At 38.4% G+C, this 22,266-nt stretch overlaps 1 protein-coding gene across 1 annotated transcript in view; it reads left to right on the top strand.

The window, feature by feature from the left end:
• The first annotated feature begins 1,673 nt into the window (after positions 1–1,673).
• Positions 1,674–22,266, top strand: part of LOC145777535 (uncharacterized) — a 34,376-nt gene continuing 13,783 nt past the window's right edge. Inside the window, exons 1-2 of the mRNA XM_082588938.1 lie at positions 1,674–1,902; positions 2,839–3,000. Of these exons, the coding sequence (XP_082445064.1) occupies positions 1,755–1,902; positions 2,839–3,000 (310 nt within the window). The 5' untranslated portion in view covers positions 1,674–1,754. The remainder of the gene's footprint in view (positions 1,903–2,838; positions 3,001–22,266) is intronic.

The following is a 22,266-nucleotide window of genomic DNA, read 5'->3' on the forward strand; positions in this document are numbered from 1 at the left end:
TAACCTTAATTTTTGGGTTGCCACAAATAAAGGTTGAGAAGCACTGAATTACAGTCACATACAGAAAAATGTCATTTAGACGTTGAATTAACGTTGGCCATGCCATGCCAACGTTTAAATGGATGATGAAGGACCCCAATTAATTCTCAGCCCACAAGAACACATAAGTTGTTTTTTAAAAAAGTAAAAATTAAACATAGCGTTTCTGACACGACTTCTGGCCCCCTATTATGAGTCAGGCTTTTGTATGCTCAATTTCTAGACTAAAAGACTAACAACTGACTGCAATCCATTATTATACTTGTTTTTTGGAAAGAACAAAAGATTGCTAAAATGCAATTGTTTTTGTACAATGCGATGGACCACCAAGGAGAGATATGAATCCAAGTAAACGCAAGCTATACAGTATGTCTGTAAAAGTAACGTAATAATCTATTAACACAAAGACACGGTTGGCGTTTTGGAGGTTTTCTAGAGACAACAAGCACCGCTTGGTTGGCTGATACTTGGCATGATATTCAAGGTGATTATAAAATTAACAGAGGATTACCTGGTCGTCTGCGTATGTGCAAATTTTGCGGACCGTGCTTGACAGGTCTCGGGTGTGGACATTGAAAAGAAGTGGAAGCAGGACCAATCCTTGTAGAGGACTATTTTTCTGGTGTTTCAGTCTGCTTCGCCGTGAATTGTCGGTGGTGAGGGTAAAGCTTTGATTCCTGACAAGTTCCATGATCATATGGATCATATGTCGGTCTGGAAGCAGGCGAAGCAGCTTGCAAGTAAGGCCGCGATGCCATACCGTGTCGCAGGCAGCTGTAAGATCTAAAACGACAACGCCTGTATTCTTTTTGCCTCGAAGATATCTTGAGTCAAGAGTATAACCTAATCCACAGTGGAGTTTCCGAGCCGGAACCCAGCTTGCTTCTTTGGAAGGAGCAAGTCGATGATTGAGCAATGATGATTGGGTTGACGCCGGCATAGATAAGCCTTTCGAGGATTTTGAAAGGAATACTAAGAAAGGATATCAGTCGATAGCTCCTTGGGTCCTCTGGTGGCTTGTGGTTATGAGCCTAAGGGATCGCAACCATTAAAGCTCTTCTCCAGATTTTTGGGATAATGAGGTCCCTTCTAAAAGTGAACGCACTTTTATATCGATCATTCATATTGATATGTAACATGTACCATGTAAAAACCCTACAGATATATCGATCATTCCGCCCAGTTAGCTCAGTGGTTACGCGCCCGGCTCAAGATCACTCGGCGTTGGTTCGGCTTTCGGGGTGTGCGCTTGAGCAACGCATTTTAGGATTGCTCTCCATTCAGCGGCACTTAGTGAATGGAATAATTCCCCGGCGACAATACTTCAACAATCGGAAACTTCACTTTGCCAATCAAGGTAACCGGCCCTGCATCAAGAGCCTCTACAAGTATACGAAACTACCAGGAATAACCAATCAAGGCTTTGTCCGAGGATAAAGATTCAAAACTTACCAAAACCAACGATCATACAAGACAAGAATTATCGACAGAAACCGAGCTAGTACTTTGTGCCTCTCTTAGTTGTTTGTGTTTTAGAAACATGGCATTTGTAAAATAAAACATTACTTCAAAAAGCGTATTTGAATAAAATCTATTCAACTCAAATATTTTGAAAACTTGCAGAAAAAGAATAGTGAACTTTTTACAGATTTTGTGAAGTAGCCTACTTTTGATTTTTTCAAGGTTTACAAAATCTACCAGGAGTAACAAAAAAAATGAACTTGTTAAAAGTTTCTTCTGTGACTGTTACGTTGCTGGCGTTCCTCTGTTCCATAGCAGCGACCTTCGCCCCAGCTTGGATCTCATTGAATGGGAACTACGGAGGATTTTTCGGAAATATTATCAACAACATTTATGTATCGAGTGAGTGTCAAAGAGACTGATTGACTTCTTTAGTAACTTTAAGAATGAAAGTGACTGTCTTTGTCTAGTCCACAATCGAGTGCTAACAAATCGTTAACAATGCGATAAATATCAGACCCCTCCATTGTGTATATTCACACTTCAGCTGCATAGCCAAGTGGTGAGAGCCCTGGAATGGCACTCGAAAGGGCGCCGGTTCGCCACCGCTCAAGAGAATGCGGCTGTGTCTTTGGCAGAATAAAAGGCATGCCTAAAGGTGTCACTATCCCTTGTCACCTTTTTCTGCCGCATTGATTGCTAACCTTTTGCATCTTGCAAGTTTAGCATGATGATGTAATAGAAGCGTTTGTTCCATATTGCACCGTCATAAGCATTTCTTAATCATACTTGTAAAATTCATCTCAATTAATCTACTTTTTACTGCTGCTTGTACGGACAGTTTAGTAAGTTACCGTATCAAATTGTTGCAATATTTTCTGTATTTCGTATATTTAGCAATACTATGAAGAAAAAAAGAAATGAAAAAGAATAAAGCAAGGATATGAAGGTTTTGGACATTCAGTGACTTTTATTTTTTTATTTATTTAACATGTAAATTTGCGTTTTTTTGGGCTAGTTGTGCTAATAGTAATCTTCTGTAATTTTTTCGTTTCGATCCAGTTGTGCTGATGAATCCTATAGGAAGAAAACCGGTTCCACAACATAAATTATAGTATATATTAAAAAAAATTTTGAAATACTATTGTGAGTGTTAACCTGGTCAAATGGTTTAAGGTTTAGACTTGAAAAAAAACTATTGATTTATTTTCATGCCTAAAGGCTAAAGGTGGGTATGAAAATTGGATTCCTTCCACTTAATCTAAATTTTCAGCTACCGAGCGTGAGCCTGGGTACGACAAAAAAAGCATCAAACCATTTTGTGCGTGTTTGTTTTAGATACTGCTCTGCTGAAGGCTTCGGATGGGTCAAAAGCTTCGGGTGCTTTCATGATCATTGGGACAATTATACTACTTGCCGGGATCATCCTTGTTATACAGGGAGCAAATAAATCAAATTCTGATGTAATTAAATGCGGAGGAATCAGTTCAATTTCAGGAGGTGGGAAATACTAACTTTGTTAACATCTTCTTTAATTGTGTACCATGCTTGTTCCAGGCTTAGGCGTTCATGCTCAGTTCTTTACATTTATCCTGATATTTGACTATATTAAAGATTGTTGCGGTTGGAACGTGAAGATGATCTTTGAGGTTATTTGGAAAAGTGAGGTTCTGTTTTTCACGAACTCGTTTTCTTTTAATCTTTCCACAAAAAGCAGTGTATTTTTTCTTCTCATAACATGGCCAAAAACGCTTCTTCGTCGCTTGAGGATGTTTTTCAAGAGGGTGGTCACAGCGGTAAACCATATATCTCCGTGGGAAAGTTGTAGGATAAAATTCCCAAATCCTTCGTCTGTATGCGATGACCGAAAAACACTCTTCTGAAAAAGTCTTTCACGAATTGTATTTCAAGAAAACACAGCAACACGGGCTGTTAAAACGAGAGCGAACCACGTACGCACCAACGAAAAATTGTCACCACAAACAGATTTCCAGATAAATAACGGAAATTTCGTCTAGTTATTACCCAAAGCAGAACTGTTTAATATCTGACCAACTTTCACAGCGACAGTCTACAAAAAATAAGAGAATTGATTGCGATGATGAAATAATAATGCGATTATAAGAGTAAGAGAATTGATTGCGTAAATGCACGTAACCCGCCTCTATGACGTAACAGTCCATATGCATTGTTAAGCAATTTCAAGATAATGCAATAGTTCACAGGTGTTACAAAAGAATGATGAAATCTCTGCTCATTTTTTTAGCAATATTCCATGACGTAAGACGCCAGGTTAAGTAGACTTTAACGGTTTGATTTGAAGAGCGATTGTTCGTAACAGAGGGTTCTGGTTTGAGTTAGTTCGTCTTCATTTGTTTTGTGGCTGATGTATGATATTCGTTGCATTTTTCAAAAGAACAACATTTCAGCGGCGTTTAAATGCTTTTGTGTTTCTTTGCTTGGTGTCCAGGTTTCACATCCATACAGCAAATGAGGAAAGATATACCACTTTAACACAAGCTTACTTGTAAATTTTGTTTCGAAGAATGTATGCAGTGTTTGCGAAAGCCTGTTTCGCTTGAGCAATTCTTGTTTTAATTCCTTTTTTGCATTTACCATCATTCGTAATGAACGATTCATAAGGTATTAAGAGTTGACTTGTTGAATTGGTTTATTTGAAATCAATATTAACTTATTGCAAGTTAGAACAGAGTTTATTTTCTTTGGAACCATCATGCCTTCAATCTTTCTAGTATTAATATTTGATGATTATGTGCCTGATCTGATGCAGACGTTGGCGACCATTGTCTTCCAAACTTCTCTGTCATTTGACATCCTTGTAAAATCGATAGTTTTGATTGTTGTGTTTGTGGCCCATTGGTTCAAACTGTTTAACAAACTAAAGATGACACTACTCTAGCGCCATGTGACAAATAAAGTTCAAAAAAGGAACCGCTAGATAGAGATAGTAAGTTTTGCGGTTCAAGAAATTTTAAGATCGTGCAAGATTTGTTAAATGACCATGCTTAACCCTTTATCCTGTGACGTATTTTGGCCAGTTGACTTGCGGACGGGGGGGCCGGTTCGACACTATCACTTTGAGCTCGTGTAACTCAAAAACTACGCAAGATAGATCAATCAAATTTTCACATGGTGTAGATAATTTATCTGACAACATAACATCGAAACTCTTTTGCAATTTGTTCAACAGCGCAACTTGAAAAATCAAATAATTTGATGGTTGGTCATATTTTTTTTATTTGACTTGAGAAATTGCTTCGTAATTAACTTATAATTGAGTGTGACGGGTTAATTCCATTGTGTAGATTTTAATCTCTTACGCGGAGACGTCGTCCACGCTTCAATGAAATCGTAATTGGCGTCCGACTCGCGTTTGCTTGTTGTTTTGCCGGAGGCATTGTAAAAAAAATTTGCTTTGTTTCAACATTTGCAGAGAATGAGACAAAATCACCACAAAAAAACTATTTCAAGTTCTTTTTGAGTCACATGTTTATAGTCTACACTTTTTCAAACGTACTGTCATTACTTGATATTGGAACTAAATCAAGCAAATTTTTTTTCACATTCACACTGTCGAATTTAGTTATGCATGATCAAGAAACACTTTGTATTTCACAGCACATCTCAGGAAGCTATTTATTCGTTTTTAACATTATTTCAACGTCTAAAGACGTTGAATCGATGTAAAAAGTGTCTGATTTGCTGTCTGGGTAGCGGTTGAATACAGAAAAGTAAGGTAGCCTGTGGTGTCACGTGGTATTTGAACAACAACCTATCCAAAGGTAGTGACTTGCTTCGATAGGAGCTTGTTCCATTTTAGGCCATCATGCACTCCAAAAACAAAGAGCGTCTAAAACTCCTGACTGATAAACTATGTCACGATGCATTCCAAAGTGAAATGTTTCAATACTTACCAACAATGATCACTTTGAATGAAACAATTTTGCAAACAGTTGTGACAAAATGTAGTGATAGGCCCTAATAATCGTTTAGTCAAATCGTGTTGGTAGGTTATAGAACAGGTCGTTTGCCAAATGGAACTCCCGTTCTGCCTGACAAACTCAAAGTCGTGGCATAACGATACGAAAAAGAGAAAAAAATATTTTTCAGGCCGATGCTATTGTCGTAAAAAAACAAAAAAAATCACTAAAGTGTTGACTTTTTCCTTGGGCAAAATTGAAGGTTATTGATATTTTAAAAATGCACGTTTGTGTCAATATGATTGAAGTGTTTTTTTTTCATGTTGTTAACTAGATTTGCAAAATAACGTTTTCTACATTTTTTTCTGATTTGTTGGACATGCATTTTGTGTCAAGTTATTTATTACGCATTAGAAGATTTCTTTCTGTTCAAATTTTGAAATAGCATTTTAGATGCAGTTTGCGGTTGATGGCGTTACTGCAAAAACCATCTTTTGTAATTGACACACATCCAAAAACAAAAGACGCATAAACTACTGCTGGCTGATAGACCACGTCACAATACATCATAATGATGTTTTTCCGAACCAAAGACCTAGAAAACCAATTTTGTCGTATATTAGATTAGACGTCTGCAGACGTTGAACCAATGACAAAAAGTGATTTGCTGATTTGAAACAAAGTGATTGCTGTTTCCAATGTGCAAACATTTTGATAAAAAGTAATCAAGTTTTGGCCACAGCATTTTGGTCCATTTAGGCTACTATGGTCAATCAACTCACGTTGCAAATAACTTGTTTTGTGTAAAGTCTTGCTTGTGAAAAAATCGAAGTAAAAACACAAAAATGAAGTAAGCTATATTTACAAAGTATTATATTCTTGAATGAACCATAGTTTTAAAAAAGTAGTTTGAACAGGTTTCATCTGATAGAAAATACATTGATATCATCGCGAAGGACCAAATAGCTGCAAAAATCACTTCAAGCAATTCTTTGGGGTGATTTTCATTATGCAAACCAAGGTGAACCTCAATATACATATTTTTATGCCAAACGATAAAAATCGTTCTTTCTTTTTTTCAAGGACAAGGAAAACGATCCGTATAAAATATAATTCAATTCAACGTATTTCCCTTCTTTTGTCAGATATGCATTTTGTGTAACAATGCTTTAGAAAAATTGCTGAGTATGGCATAGCGTTTGAGATGCAGTCAGAGAATACAACTCTATGGTTGATGGCGTTATTACAAAAGCCAATCTTTTGTCACGGAAATGTATTCGAAAACAAAAAGGCACAAAAGCGCTGACTGATAGATTACGTTACGATACGTTACACAAACGAGGCATTGATTTCAGATTCTTTCAACCCAACAAACAACTTTGCTCCAAATGACACAAGCGTCTAAATTCATGGAGAAAAAGATGTAGGCCTACACCGTTTTGTGAATGAAAAGTTTGAAATTATTGAGTTGGTCCTAATAGTGTTTCTGCTGAGATATATCAAAACTTTTCAATCCTCGTATAAAAAAATAATTTTGTAATCTCTCAAGCAACTGCAAAATTACCATTTAGGTAAAGATTCAGTGATGATACAATATGCACAATGCTTGTCAAAGCACAATAATTTAGCTGAGCGTGTTTTTCCACAAAAGCCAAGCAGTTTAGATAGTCTGTGTCAAGTTCTTTTCAATATCCATCAATCTCTCGTTTTCATAAAACATTTTCACAACATTCATGTGAATATAAGTGTACAGGTACATGGAAAAGTTTATTGGCGGGTCAAGAACGCACTCCTTGCTTTTGGACAAGAAATCAAGAAACTTACCACATCAGTCTGTTTGTTTTATGAGATAAACAGAGTTTTGGCAAGAATTTTCCTACTGCTTCTTGTTATAAGTTAGAAACAAAATGTATTCGCCATAGAAAACAACGTAAAATTACATTTTTTCAGTATAGCTTATCGGATGCTCTCTGATAATTTCAAAGCAACTCAGATGTAATTAAAAGATTAATCAAAGCAACTCAAAACTCGAGTTTGCAAACAAAAGGCGGACTCATTACGGTTGAATGCTTTACAACAAAGCCAACTCATGAGATATCTGCGTCGCAGTTCCACGCACGGCGGCGCTCAGTAATCCTATTAATCCGTATAATTTGAAAACAAAAGGGCTAGCTAGTAGCTAGCTAAAATATCAGAGTATGTTATGAAAATCATGCCATATCTCTAAAACTATAGACAATAGCAACGTCATTTAAAGCGGAATAAATACTTGAATAATTTTTAGAAAAAGTCAAGAAATTATAAAGCTGTGGATCGCGTAGTTCTTTAATGATATTGCTTTGAAAAGTAGCAAGTCCCCACCGACCCCCCCCCCACAGGAAATAGGGTTAAACGACATCAATAAAAGTTTGTACACAACCTTTATATTCATAACTTTGTCGATAAATTGGTACCGGGCCCGAGAAATCCTGTCAACGGCCCTCAACGACACACACAAGAGAAGCTATTGCTCGAATACATTATGGGTCCCAAAAAAAAACAATTTTCAGCAAAAATAAAAACAACAAATTTGTACCATGGATTGCATCCTATCTCTTATACCGAACTTGGCCTACTTTCCTCAGTATTAAAGCTTTGGTAAAGAGTTTGATTTGTTGAACCACAGACAAACAAAAAAAGCAACAGCGGATTTAACATGTTTTATTACACAGAGATATGACATAATTTTAAAAAATCAACTGAAATGGTTTCGACACGCCTACGTTTGTCCTCATCAGGAATTACCTAAATCTGCAATAAATGAAAATTATATGATGAATCTGACTGTATGCAATATAGCTGTTACGATACTTCGGCCTGAAATGCACAAACTGAACAAGGGATACAAGAATGATTACGAGTAAATTATATGGTGGGAAACAGATCACATGAGGTGTAAACTACAGACATGTGACAAACAATTAGAACATACACAAAAGGAACGATGAGCCACAGGCGAATAACTGCCAGTTGAGAGACGGATTATTACGTTTGATTCTAAAGGCTTCCATAATCTTAGTCTAAAATTCAGATCTGCCTCGAGAGATGATTTTAAATTGGCCGATCGAGACATTGTCAGTGCACGTTTCACAAGAGGCGATGTGCTCTTTAATTGCACTTTTAGTTGTTAGGTTTGGGTTTAAGTGCTCCCCGGCCCTCGTCAACAAATGTCTGGTTGACATACCAATGTATGTCTGGTTTGCGTCACGCAAACAACCTAACCAGACGCAAACTAGACATACATTGGTGTTGAACTTGTATGTATGTTATATCTCTGTGTAATAAAACATGTTAAACCCGCTAAGGTTGCTTTGTTTGTCTATGTTTCTTCAGTGTGAACCTGAATTTCTTTGAAGTTTAAAGTTTTACAGCGTATCGTTATCAAAAAAAACTTCTTTTAATATGAGAACCAACCAAAATCACTCAACCACACTTGCAGCAAAATTGCCATTGTTCCTCACTATTTCGTCAGGAAAAAATGTAGTAGGCCTATAATCGTATGATATGCACATCGCATATACGCGTGCATTTGAGGCTTAAACCAGTGTTTAAAAAATATCGTTACATGCGTGTAGGCTGCTGCTCCATATCCGCCACTGATTTTGGTGGATGGGCAATCCTTGACCAGGTGATCGACGTCCAGAATGCTGAGAGTACCCCATCTATGTAGTGTTTGGGTAGTGCGGGTTTTAGTCCGGCAGCCCGTGACGTATTTGTAACATCATAAGGTACAAAAGGTTTGAGTGTTTTATCAACCTTGCCCCACTGTGGGATGTTCAGAAACCCACATCCGAGGTTTCACTGCTGGGGCGTTTGGGGGCTACGGCCCGGTGAAAAACCCATTTTGGGGGTCAAAAAAACATCATAAGGTACAAGAACAAAACCTATGCCAGATTTTATGCCTTCACTTGTTGACTTTGGAGCAAGTCGATCTGGGTGCCCCAGGTGGGGCATTCCCGAATAACGGGCCCCCAAAGTTGGGGCAAAATACGTGAAAATAACATCATAAGGTACAAAGATGGAACTTCTTTCATCAGTTGGGGCACGTTCCACTGAGTACGAAACAACTTTTCTTATGGCCCCAAGGTGGGGCTTAACCTCATTTTGGGGGTATATAACCCTAAAACATCACAAAATTAACATCATAAGATACATGGATGAACCAAGTGTAGGTGATAGTACCTCACTTACGGAGTTCAGAACAATAAAATTTGGTCGCCCCAGGTGGGGCATTCCCGAATAAGGAGCCCCCAAAATTGGGGCAAAATATGTAAAAATAACATTATAAGGTACAAAGATGGAACTTGTATCATCAGTTGGGACATGTTCCACTGAGTTCGAAACAACTTTTCTTATGGCCCCAAGGTGGGGCTTAACCTCATTTTGAGGGTATAACCCCTAAAATTCACAAAATTAACATCATAAGGTACATGGATGAAACCAAGTGTAGGTGATAGTACCTCACTTACGGATTTTAGAACATTAAAATTGGTCGCCCCAGGTGGGGCATTCCCGAATAAGGAGCCCCCAAAGTTGGATCAAAATACGTACCGGTAAAAATAACATCATAAAGTGCAAAGATGGAACTTGTATCATCAGTTGGGACGCGTTCCACTGAGTCTGAAACAACTTTTCTTATGGCTCCATGGTGGGGTTAACCTCATTTTGGGGTATAACCCACAAAATTTACAGCCTGTTATAAAATTCACAAAATAAAATTAAATTAAATTCACTAAAATAAAATTCACAAATAAAATTCACGAAATTAACATCATAAGGTATAAAACCAAGTGTCTCTCGTATATATTTCGAAACGTCTGCAAATATTTTGGAAAATCAACGAAGCATGTAAGATATAATATCTACACAGCATAACATTTGCTTATTAGGTTAAAATTTATCACTATAAAAATAGATATTGTACGCTGGGGTGGATTGGCGGCTAATCATTAGCCTACTGGGAATTCGAGAACGTTCCCGGTTGGCCGGTCTGAGGATCACTGTCCTGTTTGATGTACAAAAGAAAATTTTATTTAAAATATAATAGTCGTAGCGCTATACCCTTATTCTTTGTTTGAATAACACTGACAATGATTCAAGTTACAAATCGAAGCTTGCTATACAAATGCGTAGCCTACAATGTCTAATTTTATAGCCTACTGCCCTACATCATATTACCAGTGAAAGACTTTTTCTGAAATGAAATAAATTGTTTGTGAAACGAGCATTTTTATGCTAAATCTATTTTGATAGAAGTGGACCGTTATTATTTTTAAATTCCCGGGCTAATTCAGTTTGCTAATCCGCCCCTGATTGTACGTAGGCCTACCTACATTTAAGTTTCTCTCAGACTAAACACTGAACAGAAACAAATCACACTGTGTGGTCTCATTTAAACAACTGAGAGGACTTCTCGAATAACATGTGATTTGTGCTGAAAGGAATGGAAAAATTGCTCGCTACAAAATAACGAAACCTGGAACGGTGTGCGAAAGAAACGTTAAACTATAATACACTAGAACGAAAAGATGCACATTGAGCTATTTGAAAACGTATGCCCTGTTCATCAAGTCAAAAGGCTTCTTGAAAAAGTATGCCTCCTGCATAATCTCTCTCGAGTAGGCTATGCACCATTGGCCCCGGTTTGCAGCCATGTGAAAAGATCAATCCAAACACTTTGTTCCATGTGGTTGTGTGAGTTCTGGTGGAAACCGTAAAATTAATGCAAGTTTAATTAATCATACTCTATCCCCATGTTCACAAGAATATAGATAAAAAGTTGCTTATGTAGGCTATAGCCTACAGTTTATTTATGCTTGAGGTGGAGAGAGGCAAAAACGTCTATTCATTAAAGGTCTGCAGGTTCGTCGTCAGAAAAGTCACATTCATCCGTTTCTGTTGTTTCATCATCTGATTCTGTTCCGTCTTGGTCCAAACCCTTCTCACTTTGCAGAACGTTGTCCAGCGTGGACGGAACTGGATCTCCATGTAAGCAAACTAGAGTGAATTTACTATCTTCCAAACGCCAGCCGCTTTCAACGACTCCTCTTCACCACACAGCATTTTTTCGCCATCTTTTCGATAAACATAACATTTTTCATCAAGTGTAGCATAAAGAACCTTTAAGTCGAGGAAGCTGGAATACTCATCTGATTTCCAAGAATTAACAAGAAAATGCACCAATTAGCACCAATGCTTGCTTTAAGTTGTCATTCCTCATTGTGGCTGCAAAATTAACAGGTCGTTTCATGGCCTCTCCTTCGATGACGTATTGCTGATCGCGGAAGCCATGAATTGCTCGGCAATCTCGCTCGGCATCTTTGATGGACGGCGATACAGTTTTATCGAAAACAACGTGTATTGTTTTCCCACTGTGTCTGCACAATTTCTTCAAAGTCGTCTTTGCAACACCTCCGAACGTCATCGGCAAATCTCTAAGAGGGTGAAGAAGAAACATACCATCGATCAACGTACAGTCAACAAAAGGCGGATCTGTACTTTCAATTTTCTTTTCAAGAGCATTCAAAAGCATTGACTTTTGGGTTGATTTCATCGTTACATCGATATGGCACAAAGACAGTGGTACTGGTGTGAAGGGGTAAGACAGCATCAATTCCATGTCTACCTTGTGATCTACTGCTAAACATAGAAGCCTTCCCATCAAATTGCGTTCCATTCTCAACTGAGAAAATTTGCCTTTGCGGGTTATGCTTTTCACAACGGCAGCTTCAGAAGCAAAGTAGCAGATTTTGTTTCTACGTATTGGCTTGTTGAAGGTGCTAGCGTCCTGGTGGCATTGACTTATAAATTTGTTTCTATCCTCAGTTCCTTTTTGAAAAACATTCAAAAGAAAATTTGAAGTGGCAGGACCGACTGCTTTTCCTGTGCTAATATTGAATAGAAAGGATACATCGAAGCTTGCACTAAATGTTCAGTTCAGTTGGTTTTATTTCTGACCATCATATCAAAAACAATACACGTCAACATAGCAAAGGTCGAGAAAAAGGTAGAAGCGACAAAACGCTAACGTTAAAACGGATGAATGGATGAACTAATGGATGAACTATACTGCTTATTTTTGCGTTAGTTTATCCAAATGTCTGCGATCTCTATCGATGCTTGAAGGACGAAGGTCAAATGATGCTTCCTCTGCTGATGTCATCCCCAGATCTTCATAGAAGTGGTGAAAGATCGATCGGCGCATAAAGTTGGTAATCTCTGTCTGGCACCAATTGAATTGGTGAAAGACGTAATCCTAGTGAGTCGATTGGCGGATTCGGCAAGATTGCGGCAAGATGCCTTGTTCAAACAGATCACTTATTCCAGGGTGAGTTTCTTCCATTTTTAGCATGTTATCCTGCAGTCGCAAAATCCATCTTGCATAATTTGGTTGGTTGAAAATGAAGAATACGCTTGACATCTCTTCTATGCAGTGCACAAACAACTGATGATTTGCAGAATGAATACTCCAAGCAAAGAGGAGGTACGTCGAGAAGCTTTAAGTATCCATACCAGTACTGGGCACTGGGCAGTCTTGCCATTTTCTCCTGCTTCGGTTTTCTTTGAAAATTCTTGGTAGGAACTCAAAAAGTCTTTAACATCGTCATCCAAAAAGCCAATCGTTGACTGGGATGGACGAATACATAAACGACGTAGTTCCTCGTCCAGATTTTCAGGAGCAGGGCATTGTAACAAGAATTGATTAAAATGCAAGATTTTTAATGCTGCTCTGAAAAGAACGTGTATTCGTTTGCACCTATTGTAATGAGTACCACGCAGAAACCCGTTAAGGGATCCTTCGGCAAGAATACCAGTTTCTGTTAGGATGTATGGACCACCTGAACCATCCAAGTACTTACCCATAGCTTTAAAGAACGCCATGCAAATGTGGAAACCACCCAGTAATATGAACAAACGGTCATATTTTGGACTTTCTTGCTCTTGAATGGTGAGGGCATATTTTGCAATGGCCAGATCATATGTAACACACATGTACTCTTGCTGGCATTCATCTGCTATCTGCAAAGATCTTCTCATTGTTTCAGCAACCACTTGCAGACTGGTGGGAGACTGGTTGATCTGCGGAAGGTACGAGATCTTCTGTCTTGGGAAGTTATCTTCGAATACTTTTGCATTCCATCCGACCCACATAGGTGTCCTTGGAATACCCAAGGCAAGGGACACCATCCACAATGAATCAATCGGAGGAAAGTTTTGCAAAGCCTTGTGCATTTTAATTCTCTTTTCATCCTCAAGAGCCAAAAAAACGAGCTCTGTCATCCGTTTCCGCTTTCTATACGGTTAAAGATCTACAACATCAGCTGCCAGTGACCTCCGCTTTCTCGATTTCTGCCGAAAGGTTCCATCTTCAGGTGGAGGCTCCTTTACAATTTCTTCCGTTACCGAAGTTACAACCAGATTCTGAAAACAGATGCCAACTGTGTCGTGGAGGGTTCCCTTTCCATCCAAAGTATCGACAAAAGCATCATAATTATCCCAAGCTACACCGGTGCATAAGTCTTTGTGCTACAAAAAATCCTCAGCTGAAGCAAAAAAGCTTTTGACGTTTTGCAAACACTTGGTTTCATCCAAATAGGCTACAACCTTGAATTTGGGGGTTGTATATCCTAAAATGAGGTTAAGCCCCACCTCGGAGCCATAAGAAAAGTTTTTTCGAACTCGGTGGAACGCGTCCCAACTGATGATACAAGTTCCATCTTTGTAGCTTACCTTATGATGCTATTTTTACATATTTTGCCCCAACTTTGGGGGCTCCTTATTCGGGAATGCCCCACCTGGGGCGACCAATTTTAATGTTCTAAAATCCGTAAGTGAGGTACTATCACCTACACTTGGTTTCATCCATGTACCTTATGATGTTAATTTTGTGAATTTTAGGGGTTATACCCTCAAAATGAGGTTAAGCCCCATCTTGGGGCCATAAGAAAAGTTGTTTCGAATTTAGTGGAACATGCCCTAACTGATGATACAAGTTCCATCTTTGTACCTTATGATGTTATTTTTACGTATTTTGCCCCAATTTTGGGGGCTCCTTATTCAGGAATGCCCCACCTGGAGCAACCAAATTTTATTGTTCTGAACTCCGTAAGTGAGGTACTATCACCTACACTTGTTTCATCCATGTACCTTATGATGTTGATTTTGTGAATTTTAGGGGTTATATACCCCCAAAATGAGGTTAAGCCCCACCTTGGGGCTATAAGAAAAGTTGTTTCGTACTCAGTGGAACATGCCCCAACTGATGAAAGAAGTTCCTTCTTTGTACCTTATAATGTTATTTTCACGTATTTTGCCCCAACTTTGGGGGCCCGTTATTCGGGAATGCCCCACCTGGGGCACCCAGATCGACTTGTTCCAAAGTCTACAAATGAAGGCATAAAATCTGGCGTAGGTTTTGTTCTTGTACCTTATGATGTTTTTTTGACCCCCAAAATGGGTTTTTCACCGGGCCGTAGCCCCCAAACGCCCCAGCAGTGAAACCTCGGATGTGGGTTTCTGAACATCCCACAGTGGGGCAAGGTTGATAAAACACTCAAACCTTTTGTACCTTATGATGTTACAAATACGTCACGGGCTGTTGGACTATTTGTTTGCAGATGGTCCTGCTAGATGTTACCTAATACCTATTCTTGTCTGTTTGTTATGTGAAATTCTTGAAGAGCCGTTGGTTGGTCAGAGATAACGTCTCCTCCCCTTGACAAGTCTGCGTGCCATTATTGGTTCCAATCATGATGAAAATCGAAATTGTTGTAGCTGGAAATTTTAGTATAGCCTAAACAGAGAAAAAATCTGAGCACACAATAGGCTGCAGCAGTGGCGGCTCGTGCCATGGGGCTGCAGGGCTGCAGCCCCCCCTGAAAGAAAGAGAAAAAAGGGAAGATATGTTTTCCTCTGTGTTTGTCCGACCCGATTACTTTTTTCACTTATGGATTGCGGATTGAAAATTAAAATATTTAAAAATTTGTTTGGAAACATGGCTTTGGGACAACATTCTTTGCAGCCCCAGATTTTGGATTTCAAGTGCTCTGATTGGCTAAAAAATATCCTTGAAGCTCCACCTCTTTTGGTATTTTACAGAATACATAACAGCAATTTTTGAATCTGTTGGGGCTGCATGGAAAACAGCCCCCCCCCCTAACCGAATAATTCTACAGACTTTTTAAAGTTAAGTTTTGTTTCGCAGAGTAGCGATGAGACATGACTGTAAATGTGATAGCTGTAGGATTAGGGTATTCAACAGGTTATAGGGTGTACCGGTACTAGGGCAAGAAAACAACAGTGCTAGGACAAGAAACAATAGTGCTAGGACAAGAAACAATAACTTACACTGGATCTCGAACCTCAATCGTCTTAGGCTACTGTGTGACTGTGATGTGCAGTCTGACCATAAAAAGAGCTCAACACCTGCTCTCCTGGGCCACATCGAAACCTGCTTTTGCCTGAGGATGGGTTTCTTTTATGTCTGGTTTTCTTTATCCATCTTATTATTGTTATTACAAAGTGGCTATTTTTACACACTTGTTGCCATAGTTACAATCAGGTGTTGCCAGAGTTAGGATTAAAGTTAGGTAGGGTTAATTAAGGTAAGGGTTAGAGTTAGGAATAAGGTTAGGGTTTTGATCTTTGCCCAGTTTTGATCTTTGCATGTGACTCCATGCTGCTGAGGGTTGGTATAGTATTTTCTAGGGCAAGGAACGATAATTGTTTCCACTCAGTGATCCGTCAGGAGTGATAGATAGTTAAGTTAGGTGCTTCACTAGTGTCTGCCCTCTAGGTCTAGTACCGGTATGCTGCAGAAGTGCATCTACATGAATGATTTATCTTCTGAATTAAACGGTCTTTCTGTTGGCTGCTGCATTGGCAACTCCTGTCTTCAATCATTTCATGTATGCTGAAGGCTTGTGTTGTTTTGCATCAAGTGTCAAGGGACTCCAGAAACTCATCAATGTTTGTCAAATGTATGTAGTTTCTCATGACATTATATTTAATTGCAACAAAACTGTTGGTGTTTTATATAAAGCCTAGATGCTGAAATTTGGCTATAATCCGATCATATATAATACGGTATTTAAATAAAAATCGTATCTGCTTTGAGACCCTTGAAATATATTGGAGTAATAATTAACGCTTCTACCTGATGATAAAGACATGAAACGACAATTACGGTCATTGTATTGTTCTGAAAACATGTTAAAAGCAAGGTTTTCCAAACGTTTGATTGCTGTTAAAAATGTGTTGTTTCGTTCCTATTGTATGCCTTTATATGCCTGTCAACTATGGTGTAACTATCTTCTATCCAGTAGTAATCGCTTACGTGTTGGATACAATAATTGTTACAGAATGTTGTTTAATCTGCAGAGACGATGCAGCATCACCTCTGCATTCGTTGATAACAATATCACCATTTTTCAAGCTTTCATTTGTAAAAAATTATATCAGTTTGTAACCCGCTGTAACTTGTCTTCCAACCAATGGATATATGAACTAATGCGAACAGACTGTTACACTCAATCTTTGTATTTGGTACATTACGACTCAGCTCTTCGGAGTTGAGTATCTGCTTTGTTTCTACTTTCATCTTGAGTCTGATGCAAATAAATAAAAAAAAAATATCATATATATATGGATACTCTTATTTTGACTCTGAATCTACCTTCATTTAAAAAAATTGACAATGATTTCATTTATCTTAACAGGTTTATGCTATAATAATTTACACTTTAATTGGAACATTTTGCAATTTATATACAATGGATAATTCTGTAATGTCATTGAAAAAAATTAGGTTTTCTCAGTTGTCTCTGCAAGAAAAACTTAGCATCAAAGCACAAGGAAGACCCACTCCAAACCTTGACATTTCCCAATCATCCACCAGTAGAGGTAACCCTTATGCAAGGAAGTTTAACAGAAATGTGTATGATGATCATGACTGGCTGTGTGGCTGCAACAGTGAAAATGCTTTCTTTTGCTTTCCCTGTTTACTGTTTGGTGGAGATCAAGAACATTCCTGGACCAAAGTAGGTGTGAAAGACCTGAAACATCTCAGTAGAAAGACAGAGAAGCATAGTAGATCAACTTTCCACATGAACAATACTTTGAGTCTTTCAGTGCTTGGCAGAGTTAATATTGCTACACTTATAGATTCTGGATATCAACTCTCCATTACTAAACATAATGAAGAAGTAACGAAGAACAGAACAGTATTGTCAAAGATTATAGATTGTATAAAATTTTGTGGCAGATTTGAATTGCCATTAAGGGGACATGATGAAAGTCAAGGCTCAAAAAATCCTGGTGTGTTCATGGGGTTAATTGATTTTGCTTCCAATCTTGACTCACGCTTCCAAAATCATTTTAATTCTGCAAAGGTATTCAAAGGTACATCCAAAACTATTCAAAATGAGCTTTTGGAAACGATTCTTGAGCTTTGCAAAAGCAAAATTAAAGAAGAAATATCACAGTCTGAATTTGTAGCAATCATGTGTGATGAAACTACTGACATCTCAGAGAAGACACAGATGGTGATTGTACTACGGTATGAAAGTCATGGGAAGCCTGTTGAAAGATTTTGGGGTTTTTTTAATCCTGCTAACCAGACAGCAGAAGCTCTGTCTTCAATCCTATTTCAGGAACTTAAAGTTTTGCTTGGGAGCAATACATCCAAACTTGTAGCACAAACTTATGATGGTGCTGCTGCTATGAGTGGTGCAAGAAATGGTGTGCAATCAAGAATCAAGCAAGTATATAGCAATGCACACTTTGTCCATTGTTATGCACACCAGCTAAACTTGGTTATACAAAAAGCCACTTCGCAGAATACCAGTGTCAGAGTCTTTTTTAACAGTCTTTCGGGAATCCCAAGTTTTTTCTCCAAATCTCCTCAAAGAATGGCTGCTTTGGACCAAGTTGCTCAAAGGCGTATTCCTCGCCCATCAGCAACACGATGGAATTTTAAAAGCAGGACGGTGAATGCTGTATCGGAGATAAAAGACGCACTTATAGAATGCTGCTCAACTTTGGAACAAAGCAACTCTTCGGTGACTGGCTTTGCTGCTGCTGGTATAAAACGAATGCTCATAGATCCAAAATTTGTGTTTTGGTTAGATTTCTTTTCGAAAATCATGCCTCATGTTGACATACTGTTTGCTCAGCTGCAGTCTGTGGAGCTTGAGTCATTCAAAGTGCAGTGCTCTCTGGATAATTTTCTGTCAGCAATACAAAGAATAAGGGAAGGCATTGCTGCAGACAATGAGTCACCTTCACCCACACGGAGAATGCCTGAATCCCAAATCATTGATGCTAAAGAAGTATGTGATGTTGTCTTAATGCAGTTTCAAGAAAGGTTCAAGTTCACCAATCATCTTGAAGCAAGCACTTTATTTAATTTGAAAAATGCTTCACAATATGCAAGACAGTTTCCAGAAAAAGCTTTAGAAAAATGTTGTGAAGCATACCCTATGTTAATCAAAGACAAGCTCAAACCGGAGCTGTCTGTTCTCTATTCTAGAAATGACATGCATTCAGTGAGTGGACTTGTGCAGCTGCTTTCGTTGCTAAACCTGGAAGGAATGCAATCAACTTTTTCTGAAGTAATAAAGCTAGCTAAAATTCTACTTACCACTCCAATGTCAACAGCAGAACCAGAACGTTGCTTTTCATCCCTGAAAAGGATTAAAACCTTTTCCCGCAGCACCATGTGTACTGAAAGACTTTCTGCATTAGCCATGGTGTCAATAGAAAATCGCTTAATAACTGAAACCAAAGATTTCAACGAGAGGGTAATTGACCATTTTGCCATGGCAAAAAGTCGCCGAATGGAATTCATCTATAAATAAAGGTCCGCTGTCCTTTATATGTGATGCTCAGTAATGTGTAGCAAAGAGTAAATGTGGCACCTATGGCTTGAGCGAGATCAATGGTTATAATTACAATATGTGTGTGTGTATTTGTTTGTTTTTGTAATGTTAGGTTCAGTCGTGTTCTCATTGCTTTAAGAATTGGCGCTCCAATTGTTTCTGGAATGAGGAGGCGACTGATTCTTAACTAATTCATCTACTTGTTTTAAAGTGTCAGGTTTGGTGGCCGTGCTTAACTATATTTATCGATGCATATACCGCAATATTAGATCCTTTCATGCACGTCTTAAACCATTAAGGTTTTGCCACCTTTTCCTTTTGTTGGTTTTGTTACTGTATTTCTTTTTTACAATATCATTTCTTTTGCATTCTGTCAAAGAAAAATAATTTGAATTGAACTGAATTATACTTGCCATCCAGTGGGCATTTATACTTGTGATAGAATTGAGATTTTGTCTTTGTCCTTCTGTATTGTGATACATGCAGGGTTGCTAGCTGGCTTCAGCTGGCAAAAGATAATTTTTGTAGGAAAGAATAAAAAATGTTAACTTCCAAGCATTTTTAGTTCTGGAGCAGTGGGTGCATACATGCAGGGTGCTCCAAAAAAGATGTAGCTACGGTTATACTACATGTATACTGCAATATACTGTGTGTGTGCGAAGATTATGTACTTTGTAATGAGATCGTTTTTAACTGCAAAAAGTCGTTTGCTATGTATTTTCTAACTAATCACTTAAAGTTAAATTTAAATCCAATTTCACGGCTCAACGGAAGTCAAATCAAATCTGTAGATAGCGTCAGATACTTGGGTGTATTTCTTGACACGGCAATGTGTGATGACAAGGATATAAACCGACAAGTACGATCATTATACTGTTTTACCAATAAATTAAAATTTTACAAGAGCTCCAGTGAAGTTAAAAATGTTCTCTTCCGTTCATATTGTACCCCAATGTATGCATGTCACCATGGGAAAATTATCACCAACGTGAATTAATCGCTTGCGTGTTGCATTCATTAATGCATTTAGAATTATTCACCATTTGCCCAAACATTATAGCGTAGGCTACGTGAACATCAAGTCTTGTGTAACATTGTATGTCATATAACATTTGATGCATTACAACGGAAAAGGGCCTTTTTTTTGTTGGGTAATGTGAATCATCGTCAAACTCTATTGTTGATTCCCTGATAAGGTATGACTGCTATCGTAACTCAAACTACCTCCTTCATTATAATACCACTATGTAGGCTATGCCGTTACCTAGCCTTGATGGCTGCTATGGCACAGCAGTGATATCAACATTCATCGATTGATAAAGTTTAAATTTCTTTTTATAGTTGGGTGTTTGAACAGATTAAGTATGATATTTCATTTTGAATATTGATTTTTGTTTCGCATGTTTAATTTGTGTGATATGGATCGCATGATCTGAAATGGACGATTGATTAATAAATTTATTGCTTACTTCAGCGTCATTCCTGTGAATGTACTTCTGTTTGTCTTTTGTTTCTGTGTATTTTTTGTGTGGATCGTATGTGGACAATCGTGTCCGATGCCGGCGATCGACAATAAATATTTGCAGACAACAAACTGAGCGAACTATTGAGAAAACGACGAAGTGCATAGAACATAGTTTGATTTGTATTTAGCACTGATTTTGAATATAAAAATTTGAAATATTAGTATTTTTCAAGCTCTACAGCAGCATTTTTGACTGTTATTCCACTCCCAAATTTCTTTTGAAAATGCTCTCAAAATGCACCAAATTAAATGTAATTGTAAAAAATTTTCTGGGGGAGGCCCCCCAGACCCCCCGCCGTGGGTGTCGCCTTCGGCGACACGCCCGCAAGGTTCGCCTGATATCGCCCTCCAACAATTCTTGGATATGCTGCCTTGCAGCCCCCCCAATTCAGGAGGCCACCAGCCGCCACTGGGCTGCAGGCAATGAAAATAGCTCAACAAAGCTTCCAATCCACTCCGGGCCTTTGGCAATGCAAAGTTGTGGATCACAGCATCAAATGCAATGTCTGATTTGGTGCACAACATGTAGCCTACTGGCTGATTAATCGGTTTTGAGTTATGGTTTAGGCCTACAAGCAATTCTTTACAAATTATACCACCTGTCCACAGATCAGGCAAATCCAAATGAAATTTATTTTAGCCTACATTGATTGATTTTTTGAAGAAAAAAAAAGGACAACATGAAAGAAATCTGCTTTGTGTTTTTTAAGTGCTGTTTATTATTTAGCCAAAAACATTTATTCTATCACTGCGTATTTTACAGTTTATCGCTGCACAATTTTGGTTTATCACTGCACAAAATGGTTATCACTGTGCTTTAGAATTAGGTATGGTTGGAAATGACTTTATATTTTTAAAAGATAAAGTTAAAACTAGCCTTGTCAACATCACAATGTTAAGCATGAAAATTATGTTTGTGAAATTTTATGAAGAAAAGTTACGAGCGCGTGAAACGTTAGCAGCCATATGGAACTCTTGTAGCCTTTTTTTTTTTTTTGCGCAACGCTCAGAGTTCAAGATGGATACCACTACATCTTGCAGGTTTACAATTTTCCATTTGAAATGGATTTGTTTCCTGTCTCATCATTAGTGCGTCCGCTCCGGGAGCCGTCCACACACCCAAACACTCAGCAGGCACACCATACTTACATGGAAGATACCTACCAGGGAGGCGAGGGACTCACTACGACCGAAGGGACCCACTGCGGTAGATGGTAATCTGTGGATGTAAATGTTTGGTTAGTGGCTGCCTCAAGCTGATCTGCCTGTCTCGACTTTCCCCTTGCTGATCTTGGAGCAGTCTAGGAGATGGCGGGTCAAGCTGGAGAACTAGCGCGTTTTGGTAGAGAGTTAATTTTAATTTTATTTGAAATTGTTTGTGTGT

Source organism: Aplidium turbinatum, chromosome 9 (assembly GCF_918807975.1).
Source record: "Aplidium turbinatum chromosome 9, kaAplTurb1.1, whole genome shotgun sequence".
In the NCBI taxonomy this organism is placed as follows: Eukaryota; Metazoa; Chordata; class Ascidiacea; order Aplousobranchia; family Polyclinidae; genus Aplidium; species Aplidium turbinatum.